The sequence below is a fragment of the Galleria mellonella genome, unplaced genomic scaffold, assembly GCF_026898425.1.
Source record: "Galleria mellonella isolate WM207_F2 unplaced genomic scaffold, CSIRO_AGI_GalMel_v1 utg63, whole genome shotgun sequence".
Classification (NCBI taxonomy): Eukaryota; Metazoa; Arthropoda; class Insecta; order Lepidoptera; family Pyralidae; genus Galleria; species Galleria mellonella.
This window is the reverse complement of record NW_026442130.1, coordinates 7,840,681-7,862,207: the sequence shown is the minus strand read 5'-3', so window position 1 is coordinate 7,862,207 and position 21,527 is coordinate 7,840,681. Positions and strand designations below refer to the sequence as shown.

Below are 21,527 nucleotides of genomic sequence, written 5' to 3'. Positions count from 1 at the left end.
TTCTTTAAAAAATCTTTTTTATTTGTTTATCTACAATACAATACAATTTAATATAAATAAAGAAATAATAATTTGTTATAAATAACGAAAGGTAATACTTTATCTTTAAAGTGTATAGAATGACAAATTTGCAAATAAAACCAATTAGCTGCATTGTAAGCAGTTGCATGCAGTTTTTATAGGTGGATATAAACTAATACAAAGTACAAATTTTACGCGAATGAAGTCCGAGTAAAAATGTAAATTAACTAAAAGAGCGCAATATCAGGTCCCATAGGATTACAGATTGAAAAATACATCTCATTGTTGAAAACAAGAGCGGTAAGCTAATTCTATTTTTAACGGTATACAAATAGGTGCCATTTTCCTATATTCGATTTTCTAATCAAATTTTCCCGATACAAATTTATGAAAAAAATTACTTAAATTAAAATAGGATCGATATATATACATAGATGACGGAAACGAAAAACATAATAATAATAAGTTGACAAAATAATAAGTTGATAAAGTTCCTGTTTTACATATATCAAGATTAAATGATAGAAGAAGAACAAAATACGGTTTAGAATTGTCAAATAACATACACAAGGAATACTGGCAAATTGAGAATCGTCTTTTTTAAATAGATTGCATTTTATTTAATCTTAATATAACTTGACATTTTTCTTTGATATTAAAATAAAGGTTTTACAATGTAAAAATTACAATGTACAATATGTTTATAAGAAAAAAATAATAATCAGCATAATCAACATTTACAAGAGGCATTGACCTGTGAAGAAAGACATAGTTCAGTATCTGCTACACATAAAGTGAATTGTTATTGGAATTCATTCATAAAACAAATAAACCCAAGGACTTGAGGTAGTTATAATACTATCAGTCTGCTATGCCTACTCAATTAAAATACCTGGTGACAACCAGACGTGTGTAAGTACTAACTATAAAATATATAGTGGGGATTACGTTGGTTTATTTAATTCTTGATGTACTGTCGAATGTCGCGATAAAAAGAAAACATTTAAATAGAAGTATTCGTACTCGTCTAAGGCTAATCAGAGTAATTATTTTGGTTATACCATTAACAATTTGAGCAGCGCACACGTTGTTCTAAATATATGTACAAAATAACTATTTGCTGATGAATAACTCGAGGTGCTCAGATAAATGAGTAATTTATTTAAAAGTGTTGTCGACGACGGTGAGACCTCTGTTATCGTAACAGCCGAGAGGCTTGTACACACGTTGCGCCGGCGCACGTTCATATCGTGTCACATTTTATACAGATTTTACAGCCCAGGTTTTTGGAAACGAGCGTCGAAATGTCGATAATGCTTGTTTATAGTCAGTGATCGGTGAATATCCAAGCACTGTAGATGTAGTGCATCGCCTTCGTTGAAGGAAACGTGAAGTGTCTTCCTATTATCTTTTAAATTCACCATGATGACGAGTACAGAGAATATTTGTCGTGTCGATGAATTAACTAATTCGAATGCGTTACTTACAAACAATCTACAAAATTCCATGTGGTTAGAAAAATCGAAGAAAGTACTGAAGAAAGTGAAGAGTTTCTTCCGCGAGACAACTGTTGAACCCTGTTTGTTTATGTACATGTTTTGCACTTCTCTATCAGCTTTAGCGGTACAGAACATGCATTTGGACAAATCATGCAGAGTTAACTTAAATTTCAGTGAAGATGTTTGTGATCGAATCAGAGATTTGAACACTACCAACTTGGAGGAAGAAATGGTAGCAGTACAGACTTTAGTGGCGAAAGTGACAGCCTGGAAATTCCCCTTGCAAACCATAATACCGGCTTTTCTAGTGCTCTTTGTCGGAGCGTGGAGTGACAAGTATAAAAAGAGAAAAATTTGCATACTTTTCCCTTTCACTGGGGAAATAATAGTAAATATTGGCCTCATATTCGCCACTTACTATTTTAAAGAGTTATCCTTGACCGCCACCGCGCTTATTGAAGCCTTGCCCGCGGCGTTTACTGGAAGCTACATAATCGTGTTTATGGGAATGTACAGTTTTATAGCGGATAGAACGACCATAGAAGACAGGACATTTCGTTTAGGTGTAGTGACTATATTTGTCAGTTTTGGTACTCCTGTTGGTACAGCTCTGAGCGGGATCATGCTTCGTGCTTTGGGATATTATGGTGTATTTTCCTTATTGATCTTTCTTCATACTTCTTCATTCATTTATGGATTATTTCGCCTTGAAGACGTGATAACTGATAACATTTGTACAATTAAAAATACGGAAATGAATCGATTTAAGAAGATCTCACTCGACGTATTTCAACTGGTCGGAAATACAATTTTAGTGGTCCTAAAACCTAGGGAGTTTAATGGAAGAACACAAATATTTTTGGTCATAATTCTCTATTTGTTGATGGTGGGGCCGCTTTATGGTAAGTTACGCTTATTTATATAGCTATATAATTCATTTCTATTTTATTACAATACATTAATAAATTTCCTTGCTAATAAATAACTTTACCTGTTTGTTTCTAAAACGAAATTAAATTGTCTACAGTTGAACCCTGCATACATAATTATTAATAATAATATATAAATTACTTTAAATAATGTTATAAATTTAAAAATTAGAATGATAACAAAATGCAAAAGTTACGTGTCATGATCACGATTTTTTAAAGTCTACAATAATTTAATAAATATAGAATAACTAACTTTGAATAATTTAATAGATAAAAAGTAGCCTATATCCGTCTCCGTCCTATATAATACGAATTTCATAATAATTGGTTAAACTATAAAGGCTTGTAACTTAACGTACTCGTGAGGTTACAAACCAACAACCTCGTTGTCGAATTTATAATATTAAAAAAATTGCATAGCACATATTAGCAGAGTCACTTGCTTATATCATTTCAAAGATTATCATTATTACATTCAAACTGACAGAATGTTTAACAAGTATCCAATATAATAATACATATTTTGGAGAGAGAGTAAAAGTTAATTACGCAACGTAAATACGGACAGCAGATTGCTATTGAAATAACAGTGTTTTTTTTTTTATTTTTCAATTTAATTTTTTCCATTCTTGAGTACTCTCTTAGGATCCATATTTCATTTTCTATAAACATTTTCCTGTAGATTGTTCTTATTACTTAAATTGTTTCTTTTTTTATTTTACTTCTATAAATAGATAGATATACTCGTATAATTTATTTGTATCACTTATAGCACACAAATAACATTAGCTACTGATATATATTTAAAGTAATAAAACAAAACATATACAAAAAAAAAAAAAAACAAAAAGAAAGTACATAAAAGAGGTTACAAAATTTCTAAATTTTAAATATAAAAATTAACTTTTATATTTTATACGATATAAAGTTCGTAATAAATTATGATCATTAATTTTTTTACCACGACGACAAAAGATCCAAAAATAAAAAAAATAAAAATATATATCAATATTGAAAAATGAAACACACTGAAGATAAGTTATTTGTCACATTAGAGGTACATAAGACGATATTTTGGAATGTTCTTTTATGGTCAGGTAATTTTATATTATTTGTAGGTCAGAATTAATATTTAGTGAAGACAGGGATTTAATAAATATAATAACAAACTTACGTAAGTCTATAAAGACAGCAATAGACGGTTTTCCTAAATAATTCGCATATATTACATACGCTATCCAAGTGACAAAAAATATATGTCATGGGACTTGATGACTACGCAACTCATTGCATCACGTGACTTGCATAAGTCTTTAACTTACTTAAGAGGTTTATACACAGGTATCGAATGTGATATATTTTTGTACGTCCTTATATTTTAATATTATAAATGTGAAAGTGAGTTTGTTTGTTTGTTACTTTATAGCGTCTTAACGGCTTAACCAATCGTTATGAAATTTGGAATACACGTACTACATGCGATGGAAAAGGATATAGGCTACTTTTTATCCTGGTCAGCAGATAAAAGCTAGTCGAACAATAAAAGCTATATTATTTTCATTTTTAATATAGGACTCTTGAAAAATTAATTGTTTAGATCTAATTTGTGGTATTTGCTTCACTCTTACTCAGATTATTTTTTTATTAAATAATTGTTGAGTTCTTAAAAATCAATGTAAAAGCTTTAAAAAGGTTTCTTCGTGGTCGGCAACGCGCGTGTGATTCCGTATCACAGGTGTTCATAAACTATGGTAACCGTTTACCATCAGTCGGGCCGTACGCTTGTTTTCCACTTCAGTGGTATAAAAAAAAAAGATGTAAATAGTTACGGAATCTAATATTATATTTTTTAAAACAATGAATATAAATAGAAGGTATTATAATAAATGTATATCAATATATATTTATTAGATACAGCACATGTCAAGTCGAATATCGTCATGTCCTGCTAAATCTGACGACATCTCGTGGTAAAGCAGATAGAAGGAAGTCATTTGGTGAACAATAGCCGCAGCACAGACTGATGTTCGGATATACACAGTACACTCCCACGTATATTGAAACAGATCCTTGCAATGTACAAGCGCTTTTCGAAAAAAAAATGTAAATATTAATAATAACCAGAATAAAATAAATTGTATACATTTAATTAATTAATTATACAAATAAAATTTACGATATGAACATGTACAAAAAATTATATACACAATAATCCAAAAATTTTAATTTGTGTATTTAAAATGAACCTAAAAATAATATAATTTTAAACAAACAATTTTCACGTTCTGTACCTGACTCAAGGTCCCCATAACGCTTGCAGCGTTTCCACATTGATTAATTTATTAAACTTAGTCGCAGCGAATTTTTCATAATCGACTATGTGCAGATATAAATCACCTAATATTGATTGGACTACATTGATTGGGCAATTTAGCCCACACACAATGTAACAATGAAGTTTTCATAAATAACTAATTAATAATTTTTCATAAGATGAATCAATATCGTAAAACTATACAATATCGTAAAATATACATATAAAATACAGTATTTTTTTATTATATATAATATTATATATATATAATATTTTAGAATCCCGTAAACATGGACATTTTTTATCTACTTAAAAAAATATTCTAAATTGTATATTTTTGTATATGTATATTATGCTCATTAAATTATCAACTAATTACGTTTCGGTTATTAATTATATTTCTTTTTTAATTTTATTTAAATTTGATATCTATTTATTTTTTATTAAATAATATAATTAAAATATCATTGCCGCATGATTCCGGTATAGAATAGGCCATACCTTCCTTTTTCAGGGGTATCGTAACAAGCGACTAAGGGAACTTAATGATAGAGGGATAGACAGCAGCATCCCTCTTGAAACATCTCTAATAGCCTAACTGCGGTTGCCAACCCGCCCGGCAAGCATGGCAACTGCTGTCAAAACTCCCCTTATGGGAAAGGTTTATGTTCAACAGTGAACAGTTAACGGCGGAAAAGATGATACATACTCTAAGACTACTAAGTATTCAATTAATTTTTTTATATTTGAATAATTCAATAAGTTTCTTCATGTGTGTTACCACAGGTGTTACTTTGTAAAATTATAAGCGGACATGGTAATTTAAATCGTAATAAGAATGCACTAGAGCTTCATTTCATGAATTTAGATTTTGAGTGATAGTATACTCGAATGCAAGGTAAACTACTAACAGAGTTGCAAGCCTTGGTTTCTATACCTCCGGATTACTAATTGCGAATGAATCGCACGCAATTGCCTAGAATGTCCAAGTGATTCTAAAATTCAAAGGGATGTACTAATTTCTATACTGTTTTCAACCGACTTCAAAAAGAAGATTTTCAAAATTTTTTTGTTTGTTACCTCATAGCTTTGTTAGTTCTAAACCAATTCGAATATTTATTGATTCTATAAAAAAATTATCAATATCGGTTCAGTAGTTTAGTTTTTAAATCAAAATAACTGTTTTGTGACAATTATTGTTTTTTTTTTTCTGTGAGATACGGTTTTTAAGTATGATTTAATAAACTAGTTTTAGACGAATTTTTTAGAGCCATACTGTTTTATACAATGAAATTTATAAGCAATTATATCGTCCACCTAATTGTCACTGAAATATTGTGTTAATATTTTTTTGTTTCAATAGAAAATTATGTCAATGTCTAGATTGTCTGTATTACTATTTCATATACACGTAGTAAATAATAAAATCATGTTCATTACTAATAATTATATTAAAATACGTCATCGTCATTACAAGATTTCTATCCATAGTTAAACAGTGTTAAACGGTTTCCTTCATATACACTACAAAGTATTATCCTGTGCCGCTTGGATTCAGCGACTCTCTCCTGAGATCGTCACGCTACCTTGCTGGAGATCGCTCCAAACTTTGCTTGCCTATAAGACGCCACCACTGGACACCTCGCTCCTCCTCTGTGCTCTTTAATACTGCATTCCATCTTATTTGATACATGTTCCCGTCACAACCGGCATTCCTTTATCTGTATTAAATAATAAGGGGGGAAAGGGATTGTTAGTAATGTGGACTACCAGTCCCATTGCTAGCAAAATAGCCACGTCAGGTCGACCTTCATGTGGTCTCCCTGGAAATCATAGTGCTGAATCCCGTGTGTATTCATCACGATGGGCTCACGATGGGATGGCCGGTGTATACCGATAACGCGGGTGGGGTTACCATTCCATTATCATCCATTAAAAAAAACCGACCTGCTTTTTTATATTCACCTATGACCTTTCACTGGTGCCCCGCCAGCGTATACCATTAGTGCAGGCGGGGTTACAATTCCTATATTGGAATATCATCCATTAAAATAAAACAAGGATTTTTTATATATATAAAATTCATGTATTGAAATTGTATAATACACTGTCGATATTCTTATAAATAAATAAATAAAGGATGAGATGTCTAAATAAATACGTAGGTATAAGATCAGTGACAGCATCACGACTGTTTCGCGGTCTTTTTGCTACTCTGTCGCTACTGAATGTAAAAAGTCTCCGTGAGCGACCTTCTTAAGATAACGAATTTACGTATTGCGATAGGTCACTTTATTTTCATTCATCATTGTCTTTTGCATTTTCATAAATTTAACCTCATGTCATACGTATGGCTAATACTCAATTACTTCTACACGCATTATAAGATTAAATTGAAAACACACTATGTCCAAATAGCCGAGAAATGTGGGTTCGAATCCCATCAGATCAAATCGTCTGAAGGTATTTTTTCAACCTTTTAATAATTTAAGATTCCAAAAGACAGTGCAAGGGTATTAAAATATTATCAATTTTTTAGGTTAATAGGGTTAACTATAATACCAGCAATATATCTATAATACCAGCTGTTAATTGTCCACTGCTAAATACAGTCCTCCCTCTATTGGGGATTTTCCTAGCAATTGCCACGTTTGGCAGACGGGTTGGCAACCGCAGTTAGGCCTTAAAGATGTTTTAAGAGGGACACTGCTGCCCATCACTCAACTAATAAGTTCCCTTACACGTACAGTACTAAATATTATAGGTACTATTTTACATACTTCTTCTTATGCCTATATACTTCACAAGAGAAACCCTTTTGAAAAGAAACACTGAAAACAAATGTCATTCTTTTTATTATTCATCGTGGTACATGAATGTTTAAGATGCAGAAGGTTATAGACTACTTTTTATCTAGATTAGGCTACATATCCTAGTCACACAGATAAAGCCGCCAGTAAAAACGAAATAAATAATACATTCATTTTCTGTATGTAATTTGTGTGAAACTATTTAGGTATTTACGTCACTGCAGAATTAAATAGTGCGTTTCTTATGCAATGATTATCAGCATATTGCGACAGCATTTGTTTTAAATATTCATTCATGTAAAACGTGATTGCACGAATCTATAATATTCCTGTGCACACAACTTTTTGCTACAACGCAATACCGCGCGATTCGAAATTGAATAAATTAAATATATTAGAATTTACGATGATATTCAACCGACTTCAAAGAAGAGAAGGTTGTCAATTAGACTGTATTTTTGTATGTATTTTATGCAATATCTTTCCTCATTTAACAATCTTCCATCAAGTGGGTTGTCAATATATTGGCATTGTTCCAAGTCACATGCAAAATATTGTTGGTTTTAATTCCTTTTGCAAATAAGTCTTTTTTTTTATACGGCACACAAGATCTTATAATATTAAAATAAATTTTATTCATTCTCTGTGTCTATGTTACGCGATATTTTCACATTTTTTTTTCTTTGTCAAAGTGATTTACTGACGTTTTAGTAATAAAATTTTATATTTGAGAATCGAATCTGTTATGAAACAAAATCTTATATTATTTATTAGTAATAACTTTTCCTTATATGCCATTTTTAATGACCCCCACTAAATAATATCACATTTAGATTCTTTATAATAAAATAATATTGTAATTTTTTCTATCAGAAGAATTATAAAAAGTTTATTAACTTGCAGTAGGCTAGTTAATAAAATACGCCTTTGGATGACGAATTCCAATTGATTAAAATGAAGCTAGCGAAATAAATATCTACTAAATTGCTAGAAGCAAAATCCTTCGAGCAGCAACAGATTAGTTACCCTCAATATATCCGATTACAAGTTCGCTTCCACAATCGGATACTCAATCTACTGTTTATTGTCTTTCACTCTCCATTTAACTTATGAGAGATTTCTGTTTTGTTTTCAGCTTTTATTTCGACGTACAAAAAAGGCATCTAGGTATATCTAGAATCTCAAATTTATTATCATTCATCCTCATAGATAAAAATATACTATAAATATAAATAAATTCGTATAAATATTATAAATGCGAAAGTTTGTAAGGATGGATGGATAGATGAATCAATATTTGTGTATTTGTTATTCTTTCGCGCAAAACTGTCTAAACGAATTTGAATGAAATACTTAAATATAACCTAAGCATATAAATATATGCCTAGATTATATATATAGACAAAGCATCGAGTCTCAAAAACAAGTCAACTTTTTGTCAGCTAATTGTCAAATTAGCTGATGTTTTTTTATCAATGTTCTATATACTTATGTGTCTTGACGCTGTCTATATTTAGTTATTTATTAAATGAGTTCTTACGCATTAAAAAAATGCTAAAATTATAAGACAGTAAATACAGAAGTTATAAAGGAATCACTTATGTGACCCGCTTTTCTCGAAGAATTTGACACTTTGTGTATAAAATCTAAGGAAATTTGGTACACGGGTAGGTAGGCACATATAATACTTTATGTATTTATTTATGCTGGTAAATTTGGAAAATATCTATTATAATAAAAATTAGGCTAATGATGCGAAATAAATTATAGGACCTAACACAGTTATTTTTAGACGTGTTATCATCGACTGTTTGTAATGTCATCACAATTCGAGAAACCTGTTTACTGAATTTGTAGAAATTGTATATTTAAATAGGTAAGTACTGACTTAAAAAGTAAAACTTTTTTTAGATCTAATAATTTTTTTTTATATCACTGAGGTGGCAAATAAGTATTCAGCCCACCTGATTGTAAGCGGTTATCGTAGACTATGAACACCTGCAATATACGCGCGTTGCCGACCCTGAAGAAAACCTTATCCCTTTTTTGAAAAAAAAAAAACTTTTTACACAGCTTGACACCTTTTAGTGAGTTTTAATATGTTTTTATAGAGTTGGATAGAATGTGTTACTTAGATATTTATATTTTTATTTTCATTAATACTTTTACATGCTTTCCGTATTTATAACTATAATGGTGTGACTTTTAAAACCGGTTTACTCCTACACACACAGCAATTACTCCTATCCATGCAATTATAGATGAACGCGTGCAAATTTTTAAACAAAGCAATATCAAAATCCCACTTTTGTAATCTAGCAAAATTTAATTATTAATTATACATGAAATTCATTCCGAAAAAGTTTGATGGACGAAGAAAACTCACATAAACAGCTGTAGATGCAAGTGGTTTTCTGAAAAGGGTTTGATAGGAAATGTGGTTTATCCTCAATTATCTTTTGCAGCATAACTATTTTACAACTGGAAATCTAAAACAAACCTAGCAACCTACCTGATCGAAAATAATACCCATTGTCTGAATATGAAACATGAACGTCACTGTATATACTGTGACACTCATGATATCCCTTAAGCACTGCCGTTTCAGAAAACTAAGGCACTATGTGTCCATGTAATTTCACAATCATATTCCTACTTTTTAAACTAAAATGCAGCTATGCAAACATAGTCGATTGATGGTAGAAACCTGAGTAGAACAAAGGCATCCATAGGATATTTGTTACAAACATAATAATATACAAGACTTATCACATAATACGTTACTTTATCTGTAAATAAATTCATAATAGGTTTTTTCTTACTTATGAAATGTAAACTGATGCATTCTATTATGTAGACATACTGATATAATAGGTTAGTTAATATTACTTAACATTTAATATAGTATGTTATGAAATAAATCTTATGTTTCACATAAAATATAACACCTTCGGTCACCTAGGTCAGCTATGATGGTGTTGTATTATATCCCTTTAACAATGACCGGGTCGACCGCTACTAACATTCAAGTTAACCTTGCTTATCTCTGGATGTTTATAAACAAGATGGAACGACTTATGGTACATTAGAGAGTCTTCATTGTAATTTAATATCAAAAAGTTTTTTTAAACGGCTTCCAAATGTAAATGGATTTCGTCTATATTTTTACGTATTTTTTTTTCCTTTAAAACGCTTTTGTAACCGATAGGTTTTATTCTAATATAAGGGCCCTTTAAATTTTGTAATGATTGAAACTAAGTATTTTCAAAGCAAAAAATATTGCCTGAAAAATCTACTTACAACCATAAGATTTTGCGTATTACCTCTGTCTATTAAAATATTTTCAATTTGAATAATTGAAACATTTACGATCTTTGGATATTCTAACTGCTGTCAAGTGTGAATGTTAGGCAATAAATACCATCATCATCATTATATCAGTCATTTGTTCACTACTGAATATAGGCTTCTCCCTTTAGGGGTTGTGCCAGCAGTTGTCATGCTTGACAGACAGTTTAGCAACTGCAATTAGGATTTGATAATGTTTTAAGAGATGTTGCTACCTGACACTCGACTATTAAATGGCTTTAGTCGCCTCTAACGACACCCACGAAAAAGGAAGAGGTAGCTCATTCTTTGCCGAAACCAGAAATCAGCAAATTATAAACAGTATAAAACTATGTACGAGTATTTTTTAACTGAAAAGTTAAATCCTTGAGAACACAAATAATTTCGAGACAATGAAACGTGAATTTGTTATCTTTGAAGGCTTTTTTAATGTGTTTTTATTGTTAGTATATCATAAAATTACCTATACCTATCTATGCAGTGTGGCGTGAATTAACACAAAGTATATCAGACAAACGCTGTTTTAATGAGGGCACTCATATAACAAAAAAGTATATACATTATTTTATTGAATTAACTTGTAATCGAGTAAACTTTAATTACTGACCTAAAACGAAATGTTCTGTATAATATTAGATTTTAAATAATTTTTTATATTTTACATTTTGAGTTTAATGTATCTGATATTAGTAAAGGCAGTCGAAAGTTGACCTAAAAGTCCACATAGAAGGTATAGCTAAAAATCAAGAATAACAGATAACCAACAAAGAAAAATGGTAGAGATTTTTACTCATTGGAGTTATAACCACGTATAGTTAAACACAGTGTAAAGCTGTCCTCTCGCTATCACTAATGATGAATATTTGAAGACAAATTATAAATACGGTTACTTCTACTTCTTCTTTCTTTATACTTCTTCTTCGTTCTTTATCACATGCTACATATAAGATATTCATTTTACAAAATAAGCTATAAAAAAACATATTAAAACACATATGAAATACTTTTTAATGCCTAATTAAGATACCTTTACAAACTTGTCGTTGTTCGTATTATAGTATTTATCCAAGAAAATGGAATATAAATGAGTTTTGTTTAGTCATGTTGCGAATTTGAGATCGTACTTGTTATAGAGAAACATGAGCGTGACTAAGCTGAGTCAATATCGCTCGACATTGGTGTAAATGTAAACGACCTGAAGACATGAATTCAGTGTGCGTTTAATTTTTGCATAGATTATACAGAAATGAAACAATAACATATTTATATAAATGAAAAATTATATATGTATATATATATATATATATATATATATATATATATATATATATATATATATATATATATATATATATATATATATATATGATAACCGTCACTTATAGACATGAACAGCGTAATGGACACTGTAAAATACATTTACAATTTTAGAGAGTCACTTTTCTAGTAATCATACAATGTCGATAAAAGAACTAATAAAATAAATTAAGTGTTAAACCATTGTTTTAATTCTAAACACGTGTATCGCCATTTGCTTTGGTTAATTAATGTAAATTAAATTAAGACTGTTGATCTAATGATTGATTTTTTTTCGCAGTTGTTCGGCACTCTAGAGAGATAATTAAAAAATGAATAGTAACATAGAAAACTTCCTTTCAATTGAATAGTATTATTAATAAATAGATTTTTATTCGCTAATTAATTGCTTAATAGCGTCAAAATAAAAGATATACCAGATTTTAAGTTAAACCTTAACAAACACAACTTTATACATATCATTGTTTATTAAATAATTAATAAATTAATATTTAATTTATATTTTTTCTCTCCCATGTACAAACATCATATAATTACATATTTATTATATTAATCGTATAGTATAATATACACCGATCAACTATTTACGCAAAACTTCTGATTACCACTAGTATACTTAATTCAGGAACTAGCGGTAACATAATATCCAATACAAGTTTATCATACCCAATGTCTTTTGAGTATTAAAGTTTTGCCCCTTCTCGTAGGGGATGCATTTAATGCTATTAGAACTAATATCTTGGGACACTGAGCGAATTTGAGCTGACGAGTTCATAAACTCATCTTGTCACGACCTAATAATTTAGATGAATCTTTAATACATAAATGTTGTTCGGGCGTAATTCCCAACTGAGTCTGTGAAAGTAATTCCTAATTGGATGTGTGTTAATTCGATAATTGCTTACAGCTACCTGACTGAAATTGTCACCATAACGTGACATAATAATAGTTTTCGTGTTCACACTCGTATTTTGTGTGTAAAATAAATAATAGAATAATTTATTCAGCAATGCTTGTTTGCCGTGTGGTATTCTATGCTGTGTGGTCGCAGCATAGAATGGACCATCCCTTTCTTTTCCATGGTTGTCGTAAGAGGCGACCTAAGGAACTTAATAGTCGCGGGATGGGCAGCAGTGTCCCCATTAAAACATTACCAAAACCTAACTACGGTTTCCAACCTGCCTGCTAGGCATATATTCAGTAGTGGACAGTTAATAGCTAATATTAAAATGCTTATTAATTTTCTCAATAATCCTTATGCAAAAGCTGTATAAGGTATTTTTGTCACTTCTTTGTCCACCATTCAAATTGCATTTTGGTGTCCCTACAAAGACTATAATAAAATTAATTAACATGTAAAATAACTATTTTTTTTTTATTTTCCAGGTGATTCACAAGTCAGTTATTTATACGCGAGACGCAAATTCAACTTGAACGAAGTAGAATACAGTATTTATGGCACCATCAACATCCTTCTTGGTCTTGTCGGTAAGGTCATAAAAGTTGTTGTCTCTAAAATAAATTTATAATAAACGCATTGAAACAATCCAACATTAGTCTCGGAATGTTTGCAACGACTCGAAAAAATGTGAATCAATCAGTACAGGGGAAAGAAATGTTCTTTAACATATTTATGATTAGTTACTAGGATATTTACTACATATAATACGTGCAAATTGATATATCTTATTCTATTATTTATTGAGTGATTGAAGAATATCAATATGCGTGGATTTTCAACCCATCTTTTTTAATTTGAAGAAGGAATGCAGAATATTCTATATTATTTTATTCTAGCAGGTAATATGTATATGCATTAGTAAAATGATATGGGTAGCTACTTACCTAAGCTATGTTATTTCATTTTATTTCTTATTTTTTGCTACAATATTATCTGCTTAGAAAATTCGAAATAAAACTTTAAACTAGGCGAATTAAATATATATATATATATTATATATATAATATATAATATATATATATATATATATATTATATATATAATATATATATTATATAATATATATATATATATATATATATATATATATATATTATATATATTATATATAATATATATATATATATATAATATATATATATATATATCACTTAGAAACATCTTTAACATTCAGAAATCATTTTACATAATTATTTTAGAATCATTTAAAATTTACAAACTTATGTAGGTAGTATAGTAGGTATGTAGGTTATGTAAACTAATTACTTTTACTAAAAATAATTTTTTTGTTATCCAAGTTCGATTTCTACATGAAATCATTAAAAAATACTTAAAGAAAACACAAAAGTATTTAACCTACATTTGAGTAATGGTTCAAATTTAAATGTGGTTACCAGGATACACATGCTTAATGTTAATGACAACAAATTACATGTAATTATACTAAATATTAAATATGTTATTATTTTTAGGACAGGACTATTAATAAATATTGCTTAGAGGATAATGATGAATAAATAATAGTCTAATTATTTAGGATCATCTTATCCTAGTGATACTTCACGCAAAGCCATAATTATAAGATTAATTCAAATCAATATCAAAACTAAGTCATATCGGCTAGACATATATATAAAAAATAATGTACTTATATATGTTTGTATATGTCGTGTAACTCGAGTTTAGAATGCCCCTTCCTTTCCCGGGGGTGGAACTTATCGGCAACAGCGTCCTTCTTAAAACATCACCAAAGGCCTAACTACAGTTGCCTCCACGCGGTTCTCCACTCCACTAATTCTTGTCCAATTCATCATGATGGGCCAATTGGCCTGTATTCATTCTAACCTATTATCTTCCACCATTCCATTTTTACTCATTAAAAAAACTGCAGTTGACTAACCGCCTGACAAGCACGACAACTATTAGCAAAACTATTCGTAATGGGGCAAACCTATGTTCAGTAGTGGATAATTAACGACTGATATAATGATGATGAAATGAGGATGATGATATGATGATGGTGATATGTATATATACACCTATATACCTTTAAGAAAATCGTATATTTCTTTTTAAAAGGCTGGCAGCAGAGGAAATGCAAGGGCATTTCCACTGGTATTGCGGATAATCATGCACGGCGCCTTGTGTCTAAAAAAATATATTTAACATTTTCATTTAAGATTTGGGTACCTCTGCTCTACCCGTGTTTCTGCCGTGAAGCACTTGTGCTTGCATGCTAGTTTCCATTTGAAGGGTGGGATATGGCAGTGAAATACAGGGTAGGGAGCATAACACCTTAATCTTCAAGAACGGCAATGCACGATGTGTATCAGTATACGCTATATTATTCTTGCTGCTTTTTATAACTATAGGTGTCGATAATTACCACTTTCTATCAAGTGGGTTGTCAACGTGTTAACCTTAATTTAAATAACAAGGTCACCCATGAAAAAACTTTGATAATAAAGAAATAGGTACTATTAATCTGCAAAAATTTTTAGTCGCGCTAAGTCCCCACAGTGTGTTTAAATATAAAGATTTTTTTTTCCTTTAGCCTGGATATTAATTTCCAGGTTTGCTTCCCTATATACTTTCATACACACTTACTGACTACGGTATGTAAGCTTAGGTGGGAATATATATAGGGAATACATTTTGATGGGTTCTTTTTTTTTGTTTGCCTGTCTGTCTTTACTATTTTCAATATTTTGTTGTTTATTCGTTTATGCACTTATGTATTAGCTGATCTTTTACATTATTATTACCTAATAATATAAAGATATTTCACTCCCACTAGTAAGTACTACTACTAGTTTCCTATATAAATAAAATAGTACAAATTCTATTTGTTGGTAGGTATATTACTAGAGAATAGCTGGACCTGTACGGCTATTGTTTTATGTTCGTAGGCAATAGTATGCTTAGTGCTTTTTGGGAAGAAAAAGAAAATAAGATATTTCAACAGGAAATTTTCTCTAAAGTCAATTATTAATAAATAAATAGTAGTTATAAACCTAACGAACGAGGTATATTTATTCATATTTAAAAATACTACTAACATACTTAATTCTTAGATAAATAATTATCTCAATCTAAATATTTTTATTTTTATTACTATGTATTACTGTGAATGTCAATGTGACATTAATTCGAACTTATTAATTCATTAAAACGTAAAAAATCTTGTGAGATACATTATAGTAAATTTGGTTCTTCAATCTTATCACCGCAGGTCGAGGTCTCGCGAAAGATAAGAATTGCAATCGTAATTATAAATTGTACGTCAGTTATCTTAATAAGATATAAAATAATGTAGGAATTAAATACATAATACGTAGCTAAGAACTATAACGTGCAATGAACTTACTATACGAAACAACTTAGTCTTCTTTGTTATAAAGATTTTTAAACTCTGGCTTTGGAAACTAGTCCTTTTGAACCCAGATGAAATGTTCTTTTTTTTTTTAATAAGTAAATTGCCAGATACAGAGCCCCATATTTTTACTCAAATGCCTGGGTTTAAATAGACATGCAGAGGGAGAAGGGATTGTAAGTAATGCGAACTACCAGACCCAATAGCAATAATGCTAGCAATATACCCTGTCAGGTTAATCTCCACACGGTATCCCCTGGAAACCATCGTGCCAAATTCCAGGTGTATTTATAACGATGGGTTATAAATACACCTGGAATTTGGCAATTTATTTATTATCTGAATTACGAATAAAGTCAGAGATTTATCTGAATATATTTTGTTTGATATACAACTTATAATATAGTTAATAATAAGATATATATATATATATATATATATATATATATATATATATATATATATATAACTGAAACTGAATCTGTCTAATAATTCAAAGAACTCTTATGGTAGTTTGTATTGATACAAAATTATTATTGTAAAATTGACTTTTATTGCTAAAAGAAACAGTCGAGTTTTCCTTGCCTGGTTCTTCTCAGATGAAATTAATTCCGAATGGGTGGTATATTCACAAAAAAATATTACTCAAAAATGCTTGTAATTACTTAGTTTCCTTGAATAAAAAATATTATCAATTTGTGGTTTACTCCAGAATGTCTTATTATTCTTATTAGCTTTCACGCGGAAACATAGAGTTTATAGTGACAGTTCTCAGTATTAGCAATAAAGGCGTCGAATAGTGACAAGGCGAATCAATGAAAATGCTGGTTGATTGGAAGAAATCCCTTTAAGTCGGCCTGTGTACATTTTCGTTATAACCTAATATCTACATTAAAAGTGAATGTAGAAAAGCATATAAATAAATAAATGCTGATTTAGTTATTGCCAGAATTTACATAATATATATTATATTAAAATCGTTTATTCTGTAAAGTATTATTCTCAAAAAATAAACTATAAATTTTTGGAAATTTAATTTACATGTAGATTATTATTAGGAAAAAAGGTTCTTGAGTGGCGACCGCTTACGGGCAAACACAGTGTAGGACGACCCTCTACTAGATGGAGTGACGACCTAAAATGCATTGCAGGGAGTCAGTGGATGCAGGACCGTTCTTTATGACAGTCTATGGAGGAGGTTTATGTCCAGTAGTGGACGGATAACGGCTGAAATGATGACGATGATGATGAAGATTATTATAATTTTGTGTGCAGGCACAATTTTCTGCATATCTGTGCTGAGCAAGAAATTGAACGTACAAGACAGCGCTCTAGGTGGACTTGCGGGTGTGAGCAGGATAGCATCATGTTTCGTATTTGCATTTGCACCGAACAGACCGTGGTACTATTCTGCACCTCTGTTCAACATCTTCAGTCATACTGGTCTCACTGCTGTTAGATCTATCACTTCAAAGAGCGTTCCCACTGAAGAAGTTGGTAAGTAATTCAAGCTTCTATCTTTGTGTAAATGTGAAAAAGTGGTACATTAATGCTTAGGAATAATCTAAACACCTTTTCAAAGAACTAATGTCCTAATCACATCACATCACAAGTGATGGTTACCACTTTTGATCAGGTGAACAGACAATTTGCTTGTTGATCCAAATTGTTTTTAGATAAAAGATTTTTATCTATCTCTCACTTAATCATGTTTGTACTAGATAGATAACCTTTACAATAATAAAACCTACTCAAAATAATAACTTACAAAATATTTTTTATACGTCACTGGGCAAATAATTAGTATAAAGCATTGCTAATTTTTGACTGTGTGGTCCCGGCATAGAATAGGCCACCCCTTCCTTTCCCGTTGATGAAGTGAGAACCGACTAAGGAAGGGCGAGGGTTGGGCAGCAACGTCCCTCTTAAAATATCTGTTAAGCCTGACTGCGGTTGCCAATCCGCCTGCCAAGCGTGGCAGTTACTGGCAAAACCCACCAAGGGGGAGGCTTATGTTCAGCAGTGGACTGTTAAAGGTTGATATGATGATGATGATTGCTAATTTTTTTAATGCTTGGCAAGTATCACGTTTACCCAGATTGACATCCTAAATCTACATAGATACTAGTAGTATTATTTTTAAACTTTTCTCTAATAACAACTCAACTTTTTCATTCATTCAATTGAGTGTGAGTGAATTTGTATAGGTAGTTCATATAGGTAATTATATTCGTACGTATATTTAAGCATACGATTTTTTTTTTCTTAAACAATAAAAATTAATACAAATTTATTTTTACAATTAGGTATTACTGGCAACACCAAATATATGGAATAAAAAATGGCGGGCATTGTTTTAAAAAAAAAACGGGTTTATCTGGCTGTTTGTTACCTCTCAATACTTCATCTTCAAGTGTAATGATGATAATAGATTCTTCGTTTCTTGTGTTTATGTTCTATTTTTGTTTTCAGCCAAACTGAATGCCATTATAGGCGTAATGGAAGCCATAGCGCCTTCTATATACACACCGACCTCAAGTTACATATACGCAGCTACAATTCAGAACTTTCCTGGAGCATTTTATTTGTTCGATGCAGCTCTCACGGTGGTAGCTATAGGTTTATTTGCGTGAGTATTACATAATTTATATATTATTTTACGTATATTGTGAACAAGAACCATTTTAATGTTGCTTTTATTTAAGTAGGTTGGTGTATTATAATTTAAGATTTTTTTTCTCAGAAAGCAGTCTTTTTATTTAGCAAAATTATTAGTAATTTTTAAAAGTAACAACGCAAGATACCGATAAACAAGGGCTTTGAAGATGATATGTAATATCCATGGTGCACCTATGAAAAAAATATATTGAATATTATGCCAAAATTCTTTCATTTTCGTTTATTCTGTAAATAATTATCACATATCAAAGAAGTTAGAACCATACGTATATTTGTTTCATTATATAATTGTATAATATTTATTCTCATTTTCAGCTACATTTACATACTGGTAAGAAGAAGAATCAGCGAAGAAGTAGTAAATCCTAATAGAAAAGAAGAATTTGCAAGAGATAACGAAGTGTCTCGGTTTTAAAATATATGTTTTATATGAAGCCAAAGCTGTAGAACTAAGATTAGTTTAATTATTACAAATTGTATTATTATATAGTATTTTAAATTTGCTTTAATTAAAATGCTGTGGTAGATTACATTTTAATGTTATATTGATAAATTATTAATTAAATTCTCGATTATATACACGATGATAGATAGAGAATAAAGTGTCAGAAAATATCTTACAACAATACCATAATCACAGATTATAAATATAGTACGTGGCATTCTCTTTTTAAGTAAGTTGTGTTGCAAGTAATAACTATTTAGGTTATTGGAATTAGAAAATAAATGAATGAATAAATGAAAAAAATATAAGGAATATTGTCCTATTTAAGCAAGCATTGCCAAATTGCGTTAATCTGCACTTGCATTAGAAATAACACACACAAGATGGAAGAAGTTAGATTATTTTTGTAGAAACGTTTGGTAGAATAACTTTTTATTTTGATATTAAATCATGTTCTCTAAAAACCTGCACAGTAGTTGCTGGTTTCGAGGTGGCCATATTACTTATAAATAAAATATGTAATAAAAGACTGTTGTAGGATTTAACACTTGAAAATTAGCACTTGAATTATATGAATAAATATTTTATTAAAGATAATTATATTATAAAGTGCGTTATTTATTTACGTTTAAGTTCAATGTCCCTTAATCTATATAGGTATTTATAAATAGATACCTACTACATTATTACTATATTACTATTGCATATACTACAGACAATAGACTACTAGTTCTACGTGTATCTATAACAATAAAAGAAATATGTAATTAATCAATCCATTGTTTCAGTATCTTAAAAATAATATCTATGTATAATATATATATATATATATATATATATATATATATATATATATATATATATATATATATATATATATATATATATGTATATATATATAATATATCTAATATCTTAACTAACAACTATATGTATCTTAAGTAACAAGCGCATTTGTAAGAACTACATTGTCGCATATATTTTAAAAGAAGTACATTTAGAAAAAAATCCACTACTTACTAAAATATAAACGTAGAAGCGAACTTGTTTAATTGTCAACACTTAGCGCTATAATGACTCAAGCATCATTATAAAATTTGGAATAAAAAATGCTACTTTTTGTCTTAGTCAATTAATGTATCCCAATACTTCGAAAAAAGTTGCGATTAAAATTAGTATATATTAGAACGACAATAAGCTGACGTGCCAACTGACGGAATGTGGTAACCATCGCCCATGTATATGAACATAACTTCAAATATGTAAAAATATTTACCTAGCATCCTCCTACCTCTCATCCTCCTTTTAAGTTGCTAAAAAAATTTACAATTATTTTATAAAGAATCAATATTAGGTTTTTTCTATCTATGACTACATATAAATAAATAGTGAAATCATTACATTAACTCAATATTTACCATATGGCCATAAATATCTTTCGTTCAAAATGATTGGAACATAAAGTAGATTGATGGATGGATAAAGAAAGTTTGACGCAAGTTTTATGAATAGCCTGAAGTTTTGGGTAACTCTACATAGTTTAAGCATTATAACGTCTACAGATAATAACATCATTAGATACACGCCCACATTTACCTTGCATACAATAGATTTGATTATTGTAATTGTAATAATTTATTGTAAAAAATTGTATTGTAATAAGTGCACAGATACCCTTAATGATAAACATACATATAATACTGGCGTTATCCCAAAATCACTACACAACTCATTAAATAAACTGCACCTTAATAAGACATTCTTCATTGAACTCCAAAAATCTACAGTATTAGATACATGCTCTATAGTTAGAAAATTTTTAAATAGT

At 29.9% G+C, this 21,527-nt stretch overlaps 1 protein-coding gene across 1 annotated transcript; it reads left to right on the top strand.

Annotated features, from left to right (window-relative positions):
- Positions 1-956: 956 nt before the first annotated feature.
- LOC113521898 (solute carrier family 46 member 3-like) lies at positions 957-20,320 on the top strand. Its single transcript, XM_026907557.3, has 5 exons — positions 957-2,422; positions 13,628-13,729; positions 17,851-18,072; positions 19,048-19,204; positions 19,570-20,320. Exons 1-5 carry the CDS (start codon positions 1,444-1,446, stop codon positions 19,667-19,669), a joined length of 1,560 nt encoding a protein of 519 aa, XP_026763358.2. The 5' UTR covers positions 957-1,443; the 3' UTR covers positions 19,670-20,320.
- The last annotated feature ends 1,207 nt before the right edge of the window (positions 20,321-21,527 follow it).

Bases quoted from the DNA above. Each gene is read 5' to 3' on its own strand.
- LOC113521898 (XM_026907557.3), top strand. From the start codon at position 1,444: ATGATGACGAGTACAGAGAATATTTGTCGTGTCGATGAATTAACTAAT. The intron at 2,423-13,627 runs GTAAGTTACGCT...TTTATTTTCCAG, and splicing joins GATGGTGGGGCCGCTTTATG to GTGATTCACAAGTCAGTTAT. The intron at 18,073-19,047 runs GTAAGTAATTCA...TTTTGTTTTCAG, and splicing joins CGTTCCCACTGAAGAAGTTG to CCAAACTGAATGCCATTATA.